The sequence below is a fragment of the Chinchilla lanigera genome, unplaced genomic scaffold, assembly GCF_000276665.1.
Source record: "Chinchilla lanigera isolate Chin_1 unplaced genomic scaffold, ChiLan1.0 scaffold00021, whole genome shotgun sequence".
Lineage (NCBI taxonomy): Eukaryota > Metazoa > Chordata > Mammalia > Rodentia > Chinchillidae > Chinchilla > Chinchilla lanigera.
Genome location: NW_004955422.1, coordinates 13,735,149 through 13,750,162, shown reverse-complemented (window position 1 = coordinate 13,750,162; position 15,014 = coordinate 13,735,149). Strand labels below are relative to the sequence as shown.

Genomic DNA, 15,014 nt, shown 5'->3' with positions numbered 1-15,014 from the left:
TATGACTGTCCCAAGGCCAGAATTCTTCTGCTTCTGTGGTTAAGTAAAAAAGGAGACCATCATATCCCCAGGTATCCTGTGCAGGCAGAAACTACCTTGGGTAGACAGCGATGCCCAGGAGAGCACTTGATCCACTTGACCAGCCCAGACATTCCCAGCCGAGGCCCAGACACAGCTGGATGACAGCCGCTTTCCCATGGCTGACCCAACTTCCTGACTTTGGTGGTTCCAAGGATTCAGGCATTCTCTCCCTTACTCAGCTGATACAGTTTAGAACTGCAGGAAAGTGTGTGGGGGGAGACATGCATGGTGACGGTCACTCCTGAGCTCCCTTTCAAGGGTCTGATTTCTTTGGCTTCCCCTCTGCACGAAGAACTGGAGAAGGACAAGAGGAAATGCGGTGTCTCTGGGCTTGGAAGGGATTGTCCAGGAAGTGTCCAGGAATCCCCATCCCAGGCAGATGATCTTGATGTGACTTGGGTTCCAGGTGGGCCAGGCTGGGTTACAGTACAGAAGAGCCTCTCCCTATGCAGCCCTGGTCTGGCTACCTCCAGCCACTGGAGGTGGGACCACAATGTGGTAGAGGCAAACCGACAAGGAAAAGCACTAGGTCCTCCAGGAGGAGACCAGAGGGCAACAGGAGGCTACTGGCTAGAGTGGTTTCCGCTCTATCTGGCAGCTTGACTCTTACCTGGAGCTGCTGGCGATCTGGGATATGTCCCTGAGGGCCACCGAGGCAGGCCTGCTGTAGCCATAACTCATGAACACAGGAATGGGGGCTGAGCCAAGCCGACACAGCCTTGAGGCCCCCAGCCCCATGGCCCGGCTCTTCCTGTGCAGCATAGAGCTGCCTGACCCCACGTTCCCTCTTGCAGAATGAACAGAGGCCCCCGCAGCAACAAATCAACCACATGTCCAAGGGGGCTTCAGCTTGCTGGTTTGCTTTGCCCCCATGACCCTCTCTCCCTGCTCTCAGCAGATGCCTGCAAGGGGTGGAGGTGCTGGGGAGCTGCTGGAGGCGGGGCCCCCAGCCCATCTGGGCCTGGTCTTGGGTCACTCTCCAATTTCTGCCACATCTGTGGATGCCCAGGCAAAGGTGGACATGGTCCTCATCAGCCTGGGGGATGTCTCAGCCAGCTCTCTCTGCAGCGACAGGTGGGCTTCTGGAGTTTGACAGGGTCCTGCCAGGTGTGCAGGGTAAGGTTGATGCCTTGGACCCCCCTCACATACACACACACACACACACACACACGATCCTCCTTGTTTCCACACCTGGGAGAGGATCTGTGTTAGGGATTTGAGTTACTGCCATAAAGTCAGGCTGCCAGGACCAAAGCCTGGACCACCATATTCCAGCTAGACTAAGGAGGGGAAACTGAGTCACAGAGAAGCAGACCTTTGGGGTGCCTTGGATGGGGGACAGAGATGGGGCTGTAAAGGTTGTGGCTTTATCTCTGAAGCCTCAGACAAGGAGCAGCTTCCCTGCAAGGGCCTCCTGCCAGAATCTGGAGCAGCCCCCAGCCAGCAAGCCCTGCCCCCAGCCCCTTTATCCACCCACACTGGAACCAGAGGGGCTGAAGAAGCAGGATCTCCCCACTGCCTTTGCCCAGGGAGCTGCCCAAGCTCGGAGACCCCTCAGGTTACCAGGGCAAGCCGTTCCCCATACAGCTCGGACAGATGCTGGGCCAGCCTGACTGGAATCAGGAATTATGTGTCTGCTAACCTGGTGACCCAGAAGTGGGTTGTGTGTGACTCCCTCCCTCAGAGGTCTGAGAACACTGTTCCTGAAGCAGCATGGTGAGCAGCGCCCCCTCCCCACTTCCTCAAGAATGTACCCAGCTCATACCCCACAACATCTTCCACTGTGGCTGCCTCATTGGGAGCGAGGCCCTGCCCTCAGCTGGCCCCTTTTTGGGGTTAGTAGGCTTGTGCAAAGTGAACTAGGGGGCCTAGCTGTGCAAATCCCCCAGTCTGGGGCCACACACACAACACCCCACCTGGTCTGTCTCACTGCAGGGGACCTGGCCCTAAGTTGCAGGATGCCCCAACCCTACAAGTAGGTTTCTGCTGGCTCTGTCGAGGGATCCACTTGGGCATGGGGCAAGTCTCAGTCTGCTGCCCAGCAGCCTCCTCCCCTGGCTGGAAAGGCAGGGAGACCCCCTAGGCACCAGGGAGATGCTGGGGGCTGGGGTGAGGCTGGAAGAGGAGGGGGGCATGAGCTTCAGGCCGTGATGAAGGGTGACCTTGGCCAGCCATGCTGCCTGGTGCCCTGGTGGGGGCTGATACAGCCCGTGGTGTGGCAGCCATGAACGATGGATTCCTCCTCCCCCGCCTGAGTGAGGGTCCTCAGGGTGCCAGGCCCCATGAATTATTTCTCTAAGGAAAATACAGTCGACTCCATTCCTCCTGCCCCACTTCCTGACCTTCCCAGTCCCCTAAATCAACACTGAAGGGTGCAGTCTGCCCGGGCCTTCACCCTCCACCCCCACCCAACCCCGTGGCTCTCAGGGAGGGGGCAGGGGCCCAGCTCCTTGTTTCCATCTTGAGGCCAACCAGCAAGGGAAGAGCCAGGCCCTGCTCAGACCACAGTGGGGCCGTGCTGCAGAATGGGGCTCCAGACCCAGGAGAGCAGGCTGGAGGTGCGTGTTGGGGAATCACAGGCCATGTGGCCACGCGCTGTATGACAGGACCTCCAGGACACTCCAACTGCTTTTGGGCTGCTCCTAAAATCTCTAGGTCAACTCTCCACTTAGCTTTAAACTCACATATCTGACCCACTCAGACACACTTAAACATACACTTACACTCAGACACACCCAGACACACTCAGACACACCCACATACCTAGACACACTCAGTCATACCAAGATATAGCCAAACTCACCAAGATATATCCAGGCCCACTCACTCCAATACACAGCCACTCAGACCCACACACTCATACTCAGACACCTACTCAGACATACACACACCCAAACACACACTCAGACTCACACAAATACATTAAGACACAACTACACGCTAAGGCACACCCAGATTTACTCATTCTAACATACACTAGACACACGCACTCAGACAGCCAAGCATACTCACACTCAAAACAGTCAGACACACCTACATAGACCCACTCACACGCACATGTGTGGACACACCCCCATAGACACACAGACCCAAACACAAATACATACAGAGAACCTAGACATATCCAAACACACTCACACTAAGACACACTCCAGCCCACTCAGATACCCAGACACACAGAGACATTCAGACCCATCCAGACGCACCCAGGCACATCCAAACACACATCTGAGACCTGTGTAGACACACACACATATTCAGACACAGACACAACCACACACTCACATTCATATTTATCCAGACACACTTACAAATACCCAGACTCTGACACACACACAAACACATCCACTCACACACATACCTAGACACACCCTCTTAGATGCACATACTCAGACACACTCAGACATATTCAGACACAGATACCCAGACCCATTCACACTGACACACCCAGACAGACATGCCCACACACCTAGATATACTCAGACACATCCAAGGCACACTTAGACACCCCCCCCCCGAGACACCCAGCCCAGACACATCCACACACATCCACACACCCAGATATATCTAAATTCATAGAAACACACCAGTACCCACTCACCCAGACACATCCGTTCATACACGAAGACCCACTCAAACACATCCAAACACATGTGTTCAGACACAGATACACTCACATTCAGACACACATACTCCACCAGACACATCCAGACCCACTCAGGCACTTAGACACTCACACCCAAGCCCACTCAATACACACACTAAAATACCAGACACACTCAGGCACACTCAATCATAGAAACACACACACACACGGACACGGACACATGAAGACACACAGACACAGATACTTCAGACACGTGCTCATACACACTGGCACATGGATACACACAGCCAAACTCTCACTTGTGCCCTGGGGGGGCTCCCCGTGGTCCCAGCTGGTACAGCCCCATCACGGGTAGCTTCATCCTTCTACCTCTGGGCAGCCTGTACGGACATCTCAGATTAGCCCCAACCCACACACCTCTGCATCCGGGTCTGCCCCTGCCTGCCGCCACTGCCCTCCTGCCCCACGCCGCTCTCGGGTATCTGCTGTCATCTCTACTCCGCCACATCTTGCTGTCCAGACCCCCAGTCATGGTGCCCAGCCCAGCTCACTGTCTCTGCCATCTGTCTGCCTCCTTTCTCTACGTGCCAACCCACAGCCCAGATGCATGTATGTCTCCAGCCCTTCCAGGCTCAGCCTCCTCCTGAAGACACACAACACCCTTCATGAAGGACAAGTGGTAAACCATTAGCATCTCTGGGACTTGCTTTGGTATGATGGCCCCAACAGATTTGGAGGGCTGTTGCTGCTCCTTGACAATTTAAGCAGACCTATTTTGGCATCAAATGCATCATCTTTTTTTTCTCTCTCAAGTTTTTTTACACAGGGTTTTGCTGTGCAGTCCAGGCTGATCTTCAACTGTGTAGTCCAGGCCAGGCTCAAACTGAGAAACCCTCCTACCTCAGCCTCCTAAGTGCTGAGATTGCAGCCTAGGAGTTTTGTATCCAGAAAGGGGCTGGGGCCCAAGTCTCTATACTAGAGTCATGGCATCCTCAGCATAGGTCCCAGAAGTCCCTTGGCTCAGGAAGCTCAGAGAGAACCCCTCCCCATGTGTGCACTTCAGAGATTAGACCAGAGACCGGGTACGGTTTGCGTAGAGTGCTCTGCACATCCAGTTAACCCTCGCAGTCCCTGCCTTGGCCATGGTGGCGTAGGACCTTTAGGGAGGGAGGACAGCCCCCTGCACACACAGCCCTGCTGTCTGCAACTGTGCCGTGTGTGGAGTGTGGCTCTCACTCTCAGATGGTCTCGGCACCTGGCCTCTGTCTCAGGGGAGAAGCTACCCAGCTATCCCCAGTCAGGATGGGGAAACAACACAGTAGCACCCTTGTTGTGCCACTGTGCCTGGCTCTACCCCGCCTTTTTTTCGGCTCTGGCGCCTCCCAGCTGCGCTGTCTGTTTGCTTTTGGGGCTCTTGTCTTTGTGTGCTGGAGAGATGGCTAAGGTGCCCTCTGGGCAGGAGCGATCTCTGGTGTTTGGTTGCTGTGGTTGTGGGTTTGTTTGTTTTGGCCAGGCTTGGTGGGGCCCCCTTTGTGCTACTGTGTTGTTTCCCCATCCTGACTGGGGATAGCTGGGTGGCTTCTCCTTTGAGACAGAGGCCAGGTGCCGAGACCATCTGAGTGTGTGGTGTCGTGTTTTGAGAGGGCACGGTTGCGGGCAGTAGGGTTGTGTGTGCAGGGGGCTGTCCTCCCTCCCTAAAGGTCCTACGCCACCATGGCCAAGGCAGGGACTGCGAGGGTTAACTGGATGTGCAGAGCACTCTACGCAAACCGTACCCGGTCTCTGGTCTAATCTCTGAAGTGCACACATGGGGAGGGGTTCTCTCTGAGCTTCCTGAGCCAAGGGACTTCTGGGACCTATGCTGAGGATGCCATGACTTTAGTATAGAGACTTGGGCCCCAGCCCCTTTCTGGATACAAAGCTCCTAGGCTGTGAGCCCAGGCTTTGGGAAGGGCTCGCAGCTCTGTGGGAAGATGTGATGAATCAACACTCACATGCAGGTCCAGCTCAGGGTCTCCAGCGCTGCCCAGAAGAAATGAGGCAACAAGCCAGCCCGCAGTGAACAAGCCCACCAAAGGGACGAGGGCCCCTAGAGGGCAGGTGCAGGCTCAGAGCTGGTACAGGAGTGGTGGTAGGGCTGGGGAAGGGTGCCCACAAGCAGCACGGCTTTAGTGCAGGCTGTAGACAACCCCAGGAGACTGCTCTGCACTCTGCCCTGCTGATATGACTGACACAAAGTGAGGGGCACCAGGGGCCATAGGGCATCCCCACATGGATTCTCACACCCACCCTCTCCTTTTCCCACCTGTGCATGCCCACAGACCTGTGAAACTCAAGACTGCAGCTTGGGAGTGATGGCTGCCTGCCCCCACTCCAGTCAGGGAACTGGCAGACCAGTCTTCTCGTCTGGCCCAACTGCCACAAATCTCTCTGCAGAGGGTACCTCTCCTCCCTCTGCACCTCTCCCTGCCTGACACCTCCTCAGGTACTTCCTGGCAACTGTGTCAAACCAGAAACTGTTACCCTGAATGGGGCATTTTCCTTGGTCCTCCAGGGATGCTGGCCTGGGGTTCTTCCCTGTGCCTCTATGTTCACACTTACCCTGTCTCCTCTCCCAACACCCTGAGCCAAAGCTCCAAGTGTGGACACTCATGTAGAAAACAGCTCCAAGCTGCATGAGGCAGCCCTCACCTCTGCCTACCTCCCCAGCGTGTGTGCTAGTGTCATCTTCAAGTCGTGAGCCCTTGGGTCCCACAGAAGCCCAGGTGCCATGCCCACTGGGACCACATGATAGTGGCCAGCTAGCTGCTCCTCAGTCCTGCAGGGCCAGGCTGCACACTTTGGGCACATGTGGCTGAGACTCAGGGACCTCCAAAACAGAAGGGTGTAAGACATGCAGTTCTTTTTGCCAGGGTAGGGATTTTATTTGGATTGTCAGAACTGCTCTACCTGCTGGGGCCTGTGTCCATGTGTCTCTGTGGCTGTCACAGGCCAAACCAATCTGAGACACCACCTCGTCGGACATCTCTGCTCTTCCTTTGATTCACATCTTCCAGGAAGTCGCTCTGTTCCTTATCAGCTGGGCTGGGTTCTGTCTCGGGAAATAGGTCTGGGAAAGTGAAGGTCTGACCGTGGGCCTGGGGAGGAAACAACTTACATCAGTGCTCTAGTCTTCAGGCCCTACTCAATTGCTCAAGGACCATGACCCTCGACCCCCACAGTGGGAGGGATGAGCTGCCATTGTCTACGGTGCAGGGCCCTGTCGGGAAAATAAACATCTCTGTGCTGTAAGGCCTCCGCTCTTATCTAGCAGCGGGAAGCCATTACCCTGAGACAATGCTTCTTTTCATGGACATTATCTTTTTACAGTGGTGTCTCACCAGCCCCCAGCTCATTAAAAGTAGCCCAGCAAAGGCCCATTCACCAGGGCGGCAGCCTAGTTGAATTGAGGGGCAGGAACTAGGCATAGAAAAACAGGACATAAGTGACGTCTGGTGCCACGCTAAAGCTTTTTCCATCCAAAATACCTAAAGGCCTTCACCCACATTAAAGGCCAGCCTTCCTCCAGGCTCGGAGCTTGGCAAATAAAACACATGTAACGCACACAGAAACCTACATATGCAGCAGTCTATAAATCAAGTCCGGCTTTGCAAATTAACTGGTTTTACGTCTTTCAGTAGAAGTTCGGAATGTTTCAGCATGGCCAAGTCCCAGCCCAGGTCCCCAAGCGCGTGGGTCAGGCTTGGGGGGGACTGTGCTGTGGGGCCTAAGCAGATACGAGGGGCTGCCCTACTTTGCTGACTACACTAAGTAACTCCAAGATAAGGGGCCAGAGGCAGGAGAGCTGGCGGGAGGCCTTCACATGGCCATCCTGCTACCAGACAGTTAAAGGGGTGCTAAAGACCACATTGAATCTGCAGCACTTAAATAAGCAAAGTCAGTGGGGGTACACTTGGGCTCTGGGAGACCCCCACTTCTTCCTAAGGAAATGTGGACTTCAGTAGGGAGCCAAGCTTGATCTGAAACAGGACTTAAGTACCAGATCCCACCCTGAGAATGCAAAGTTTATAAGTTCTGGTCACAGAGCAGGGTTCTGGGGCCAGATAAAAGGCCAGTAGCCAGCCTGCCAGAGATTATCTTACACATCTTAAGGCTTCTTTTTTCCTTTTGAAAAGTACTGAAGGGCAATAGTTTACATGCAGGGCTGCCTGCCCAGAAGGGGGATTTGTGTTTGATATCTTGAGGTGACTCTGCTGGTTTTTGAAGCAGGGGAAACTCAAAGTGACATTTAAAAACACAGACACAAAGATGGCCACGTACATCAGCTTGGGAAGCAACAGAGGCAGCTGTTAGGGAAATGCCCTGCTTCCCCAGGAGACCAGAGGTATCTGTGGGTGCCAGATGGCTCCCTGGGGGATTTTCCTTGTTTAGAGAAATCTGGACTTTAAAGAACAGAATCCTTTCACCTTCCAAAGAGGAGAAGGAGTTATCAGTGGCAAAGGGCAGGGGAGAAAAAGGTCACAATGAGAAAAAGCCAGCCCCCCACCAGTAATCCTGGAGCTCCTGGCCACTGTCGGGGCCAGGACTTGCTTGCCCCTTGCTGCCCGAGCATTTGTTCTGGAGCTGTGAGCTCATGGCCCGTGTGCGCCACTCACTCAAACGCAGCTCTGTGTACACACGGTCAATGCTCTTTTTGTTCTGTGGGTAACTGAGGGCTTGCTCCTACTCCCTCTCGGACCTGGGGCCAGAGATGTTTATCAGGTTGTCAGAGGAAAAACGTGGGACCCCCACCATGTGGGCCTCGCCTTTCCACTGCCGCCAACTCACAATAAATCCCATCATTTAATTTGTGTCTCTGGCTGACCTTGCGTGTGCCGCACAATGGGTTGTTATTAGAAGCACCCACCCCCCCACCCCATGGGGCCAAAAGGAGGGCCTTGGCGGCAGATGCAGACAGAGGGGCCTCTGAGGGTCCTGAGGTCCTTTGAGGGGGTAGAAACCCATTACCCAGTTTCTAGACTGTGTAAAGACTGGGGGGGTGCCGTTACAAATTTTAATTCTGGGACAGGAGGAGCCATGCCGACGGGGACATGCTGGCCACAGCTGCCCTTCCTGTCTCCGGCAGCCTGGATTTCAGAGAAAGAAAGACGGCGGGCGGCAGCTGCAGACATGGATCTAAGCATTGCCGAGAGTTCAGCTTTCAGAGTGAGGTGGGGCTGGGGGAGAAATGGGGCTCGGATGACTCAAAAGTCACTTGTAACCATAGCTGTCTCCAAAGTGACTCGTGGCGAATGCCAGCATATGGGACATCACCCCGCAGCCATGACAGACAGATGGGCCGATTCAACACCCAGCACGCACAGGTCTTTATCAGGCCGGCGGCTGCTCTCTCCACCTGGATTTCCTGGTTTTACACACAGCAAATATTAGGCCAAATGATTACAGGACCCTGTTTAGAACAAATGTGGCTGTTCTTCAGGAAAGCTGTCTTACTCCCTCTTTGAGGAAAACTAACTTCCAACTTGGGCCTGGGTCCCGCTAAGTCCCAATGGGAGGAGCATTACTGCCATCTAGTGGTCAAGGCCACGGGCTCCCTAGTGGGCTGTTTACACAAAACTGAAGAAACTGAAGGAAGCCCCCCTCCTTCCGCCAGTTTTAAGCAGTGGGGGGCTGGTTAACAGGCCCTGCAGGATTCCCACAGAGGCCCTTCAGTCCAAGGTCAGCTGCTGAGGTCAGAGGGGATTCTGCCTGGAGACTGAGGACCACCAGGCGTGGCTACTGCCTGTCCTGGTCCTGAGCACTCTCAGGGAGGAGAGAAACCCTGTCTGAACACATGAGCTCCTTCCTCCTAGATCTGTGCCTCAGTAAACACGTGGTGGGGGTGCCTTCTTGGAGGCCCCTGGGCAGGACACTTGATGACATAGCTTAGGCACCAACACCACGTACTCATGGAAGCCAGACTGTTAGAGATGGATAGGACCTAAGGGTGGGGGTATCGCAAGGCTGTGCTGCCAGGGGACCAGACCCCAGGCCACCCCACACTATCTCTAGCACCCAGGCTCCTAGGGGAAGTGGTGTATCCTCAGGGGCATTCACCCTCTCAAGAGGCAGGTGACTTCTGATGCCCATTACTCCTGCAGTGGGTCTGCCTTTTACACGGATCTGAGAAGTGCTCAGAATAGCATTGCTCCTTATCCACTGTCCATATGGAGACATGTGGGGCCTGGTCTGTTCCAGATGTGCCCTGGGCTCTGCCCTCCTTCACAAGGCCTTAGGCCTGGCATGATGGCTACTAACAGCTCCAAGGCCACAGCTGACAGTGGGAGGCCAGGCTGCATGGGGCTCACTCACCAGCTGCACATAGGCCACCTTGTAATCTGGCTTCTTGATCCTCACATTTCTATAGTCCCTCTTGCTGTTGGAGCCTGCGGGGAAGAAGCAGACATTTACTTTCAGGTCCTAGCATAGATCCCACCCCACAAGTGCAAGAACTATCTTCCAGACAGGAGGCACAGTGTGCCCCAAATGACAGCATGCCAAACATCAGAAGCAGCTCAGACCTACCAGTCAGTGCCACTAAAATGGGTCTGTTTAAATAAAACACAAGTAAAAGATTTTAAAACAATCAAAGGAATTTAACACTTTGGTCTCTGTTGAAAATGTAAATGCATTTGACAGGTACTTTCTCAGAGAGGGCACTAAAATTAAGCAGATGTGCTGGATTTGCTACTTCTGGCTGGAGGTCGGCTCTCGCAGGCTCCTACCATGGGAGGGAAAATATGAGCACCTAGAGGAACCACCCAAGCAGTGAAGTGGGGGTTCCAGGAAACAGCGTGCTGCTGAGGACTGCAGCAGGATCCTCTTGGGAGCTGGACTGGGGGCAGCACTAAGGGCCAACCACAGCATCAGATCTACCAACAGAGCATTGTGTGATGCTAGCAAGTCACCCCACCTCCTCCTGCCTCAGTTTCTTCCTGTGCCAAGTCAGAAGATTACATCAACTGACACTGGGCTGTGACCTGGTGCTGCAGAAGCACTAAGGGTGCACGTAGACAGGAGAGTGCAATCACTCACCATGCTGCACCCGCGTGCGCACAGCAGCCACAGGCACATTGTAAATGCGTTCGAGATAATTCTTGAGGTCCACCCTGGTCATCCTGGATGAATGAGAAAGAAAAAGCAGTCTGAACAGGGCACAGGGTGAGGGCTCCTAGGCTACATCAGGCTGAGGTCAGGCTGGGCCAAAAAGACACCAGCATGCTGGCCTCTGGCCTCCCAGGGCTGGCCTCTTCAGATAATCAGGATTAAGGTGACAGGGACAGAGTTCCAAGCACTCAGAACATAGCTCTATCAGCTTGGTTCATGCCACTCCCTCCCCACTAGTCCTCAACCTCCAGGGCCCAGCTGGGCTTACACAGGGGATGTGACTGCCTTAGAGAGCTGCCGGGCTCCCAGGGTGTCCTGAGCTTGCAGGTCCTGTCTGCAGCTGGGTACTTGCTACATCCTTTTAGCTGGATCTTGCCAGTCACTGTGAGCTCAGCTTTAAGGCCCCTTCTGTCTTTGTCTGGAAGCTGGACAGAACTGACCCTCAGCATCCACAGAAACACGTGCTGCCACCTCACCAGGCTGACCCAGTCCTGGGCAACAGTTCTAGCTGGGAGGCTGTGCATTTCCCTAAAGGTGAAGCGGCCATCAAACCCAGCCAGCTGAGCGAGGCAAAGCACTATGAAAGCCAAGATGAGCAGTTCTGCGAATCACAGCATGCTCCCAACCCAGCCTCCTGGGATGCCTTTCCTGGGAAGAGGACTAAGGCAAGAATTCAACAAAGACCAGAGCAAGGAAGTGAGCCCACATCTCAGGCTCTCAGTTAAGCCTCCCAGGTGGAGGCCAGCGGGAAGGCTGCCAGAGCATGCTCGCTTCCCTTCCCTTGCTCCCCTTGGCTCTGCAAACACAGGCCTCCACTACAGCTCACTAAGCAAAGCCACCCCATGTCTCCCCAGGCAAGAAGAGCCTGACACACAGCACCCCCCAAATTGTTCTCAACCCAGATTCTTTGGAGGCTTACTCCATAGGGATCCGGAACTGCACGGTATCTTCAGGCTGGGCCACGCCAGGCCGCACCAGCTGAATGAAGAAGTTGGTTCGAAATATGCGGAGCTGGGGCCCACCCAGCTGGTACAAGGGGTACCTGCTCAGGAGAGATTTGGTTCGTGTTATATATCAACAGAGCAGACTCCGAGGTAAACAACAGTGTCGGCCACTGGCTTCCCAGAACTGTCCTCTCCTGACAATTAGGATTAGGGTGACAGGGACTGAGCCCCAGACTCTATCAGTCACCCACACCACTCCCATCAGCAGGGCCAGAGTAGACAGAACAAAGCTATACACAGGTCACTACTCCAAGGCATGGAGGTCCTACAGCTCATTCCCAACTCGATCTGCCTAGTGTGGCAGCCAACATTTTCATCCCCTAACCATCGACTTGGGAGAATGTGCCTGGTGGCCCCCATGACCTACAGTAGGGCCAAAGAATGAACAGAAAAGACATAAAGCAACAGAAGCTGATATTTAGGGCTAGGGGTATAGCTCACTGGCATAGTGTTTACCATGCATGAAGCCCTGAATTTGATCCCTAGCACTGCAAAACAAACAAGAAGCCAAGAGTGTCCCCCACAAACAGGGTAATGATAGGATTCGAACTGGAGATGCTAATTCCCTATAGGACAACATACCTGAGGGTGGCCACCTGTGCTACTCAGAAGGGGTGCAGCTGCAGGGCCAGAAGGGCCCCGCCACACTCTCTGTGACCAGAAGGAGCCTTGCCCCTCCAGGAGGCAGACTAAAGGCTTGGGGTTGCAGAGGAGGGCACTTTCAACAAACTGCTTCAGCTCACACACCACAAGTTGGCTGCAACACCTTCTCCACACCTAAGCCCTTAGAGGACAAGCACTAAGGAGTTTGGGGGCCAACTGCCTCCCAGTCATTAGGCTTGTGCTCCAGGTGACAAATTAAGCAAAACCTCCATCTCAGTGGTCTCATGTGCCTCCCTAGACCATCTGGCTGTTAGGCCTTGGGACTAGGAGATGGTATCCCCATTCAGCACCCAGAAGTTCGAGGTCTATAGAGTCTGAGAGGGTATAAGATCATTGGAGTCCATGAGGGGTGAGTGCAGAGGGCTGCCCAGGGTCTCACTTGTAGCCTTATGACCAGTCTGGGTCTTTATTTAGGGTTTATCCAGCACCATGCTGGAGGCACTCACAAGCTGATGCTGGCGTAGCTTTAGGGGAGTGCAAGCTGGCCTGAACCACCTGAGTCTGGGGAGCACCAAGGAGCCAGACAGGAGTTGCTGAGGGCCAAAGCCAGGACACCAGGGGTGAGACCCAGTGCCCCAGAGGTTAGATGGACAGCCTGGTGGGACCAAGTTGCTGGGGACTTTGACACAAGCACTTGCAGCATAAAGGTGTGCCTAACTCAATGGCAAACTGCATCTACCTGGTGACCAAGTCAACGTGTTGTGGCAGAGCCAGTTGGCTGAGTCTCCACGGTGGAGAAGAAAGCTGCAGACACCTAGTCAAGCCCCTACAAAAGGGGCACTGGGAGAGGTACTCAAGGAAGGACAGGCCTCCCTCAACATACCCACAGGTCCAGGCCAACTGTGGCTGCCCAAGCGGCCCACATATTCTGTCCAACTGTGACACTGCATATGGCAGACAAAGTTGGGGACCTACTCTTTAGCGGTGGAAAAGGAGGTACAATGGCTCACCAAAGCCCCAGACTCCAAGCCTTGAGGTGGTGCTGCACTGGGGGTCTGGAAGGGTAGAGGCTATCTAGTGAGCAGGGCCCAACGTAGGCCTGAGATGAGGGTCCCCAAGGCCACATGGGTTCAGTCTCACAAGCCCATGTTCTCTCAGACCTGTCTTCCCATGCTGCCCACCATGCCCCATCCCAAGAGTTGTCCTGGGGCCTCCACCTCTGGAAAGACCACTCTGTCCCAGCCCTCCTCCTCGGTTCTGACACTTTCAATAGACCCTCCCTCGGCCTCACACAGAGAGCTTCCCTGACAGTCCCCACATTTCACAAGCACCTCAAACTTAATGCATCTCAAGTGGAGCTCTTCAGTGCTTTTAACAACGCAGGTCCTGGCTCAAGGCCACTGGCTTCACCGCCTCCTACAGCATTCCACTTAAGCCAGTGGGCCAGCTCCCTGCAGGGGTCTCGGGGTGAACCAGGCTTTGCCTGCTTTTCTTCCCTACCTCAGCGCACAGCCTCAGTTTCCCCAGGGCAAGGGCCCTTGGGTCCTGATCCCACAGTCTGCAGAAAGAACTCACCCCGAGAACCTCAACGCCTCACCCCCGCCATCTCCCTAACCATGTGTGGAGGGGCCCCTGAGTGCTGTCTACCGGGTAGGCTCCAAATATTCATTACTGCTCCCCATAATTCATGGGTTGTCTTGTGTTCGCCGAAGGGGTGTGCTTCCTACTTGGACTATGGGAAGATGCGGACACGTAGGCCACCTGGGGATCGGCGCACGGTGCTCCTAAACACCTGGGGGTCCTGTCAGTACCTCCCCAGCTCGGATCCAGCTCAGGCTATCACCTGACCCTCCCCGAACCCAGCCGCGAGACCAAGGCCCCGCGATGGCGAGGACCTCAGTTTACACGACCTGCCCCTCGGCCGCTGGGAGCCTCCCTCCACCTCTTCCCGCCCCCTGGACTCAGCCCCAGTGTTTCTGCTGGGGGCCTGCAAGGGGCCCTGCAGCGACACTACTCACAGCACGTTCCGCGCCATGGCGGTCGCGCCTCGGGCTGCAGGAAGGAGCGGCGCCAGCCCCGCACTGTGCCCGCGTTGGCACAGCGCCCCCTCGCTTCCGGAGGTCGCACCGTCCCGCGCCCCGGACACCGCCCCACGCACCTCATCCCGCACCCTCCAGGCACCTCGCCGCCCCACCCCCAACTCGTGCCTCGCTCCACCGCCCGCTCTCCTCAGCGCTGCAACAGACACAGCGTCCCCTTGGATCAGCTCCAGTCCGCACCTTCCCGCACACCCCGCAAACCCTCGCACTGTGGTCCTGTTCTCCCCTCCCCCTACCACTGCACCGCGCTTTCTCCCACCAGGCCCACCAAGGCCAAGTTGGCCCGGCCCCATCCCCACCCTCACCCCCTTCCCCCCACACCCTCACTCTGCACTCTCTGCCTCGAATACTCCGCCCACGCATCGCGAACTCCAGGAGCCGCGCAATCCCCTAGACCCCTCACGCCCGCGCCTGCACTTTCCCACTCTTGCTGTGCGTCCTGCTCCCTGCCATCCCCCTCCCCCATCCTCACCC

The 15,014-nt window shown here is 55.3% G+C and overlaps 1 protein-coding gene across 1 annotated transcript; it reads right to left on the bottom strand.

Moving 5' to 3' along the window:
• Positions 1 to 6,587: 6,587 nt before the first annotated feature.
• Mrpl23 (mitochondrial ribosomal protein L23) lies at positions 6,588 to 14,560 on the bottom strand. The gene is made up of 5 exons (XM_005384188.1): positions 14,460 to 14,560; positions 11,754 to 11,876; positions 10,763 to 10,845; positions 10,040 to 10,113; positions 6,588 to 6,825 (listed from the first exon to the last, which is right to left on the bottom strand). The coding sequence occupies exons 1-5, from the start codon at positions 14,474 to 14,476 to the stop codon at positions 6,673 to 6,675; spliced, it is 450 nt and encodes a 149-aa protein (XP_005384245.1). The 5' UTR covers positions 14,477 to 14,560; the 3' UTR covers positions 6,588 to 6,672.
• Between the last annotated feature and the right edge of the window lie 454 nt (positions 14,561 to 15,014).

Excerpts from the sequence above, each read along its gene's own strand:
- Mrpl23 (XM_005384188.1), bottom strand. Across the intron at positions 10,846-11,753 it reads CAGTTCCGGATCCCTATGGA|GATGACCAGGGTGGACCTCA; the intron begins GTAAGCCTCCAA and ends TCATTCATCCAG. Across the intron at positions 6,826-10,039 it reads AGGTGGCCTATGTGCAGCTG|GCCCACGGTCAGACCTTCAC; the intron begins GTGAGTGAGCCC and ends TTTCCTCCCCAG.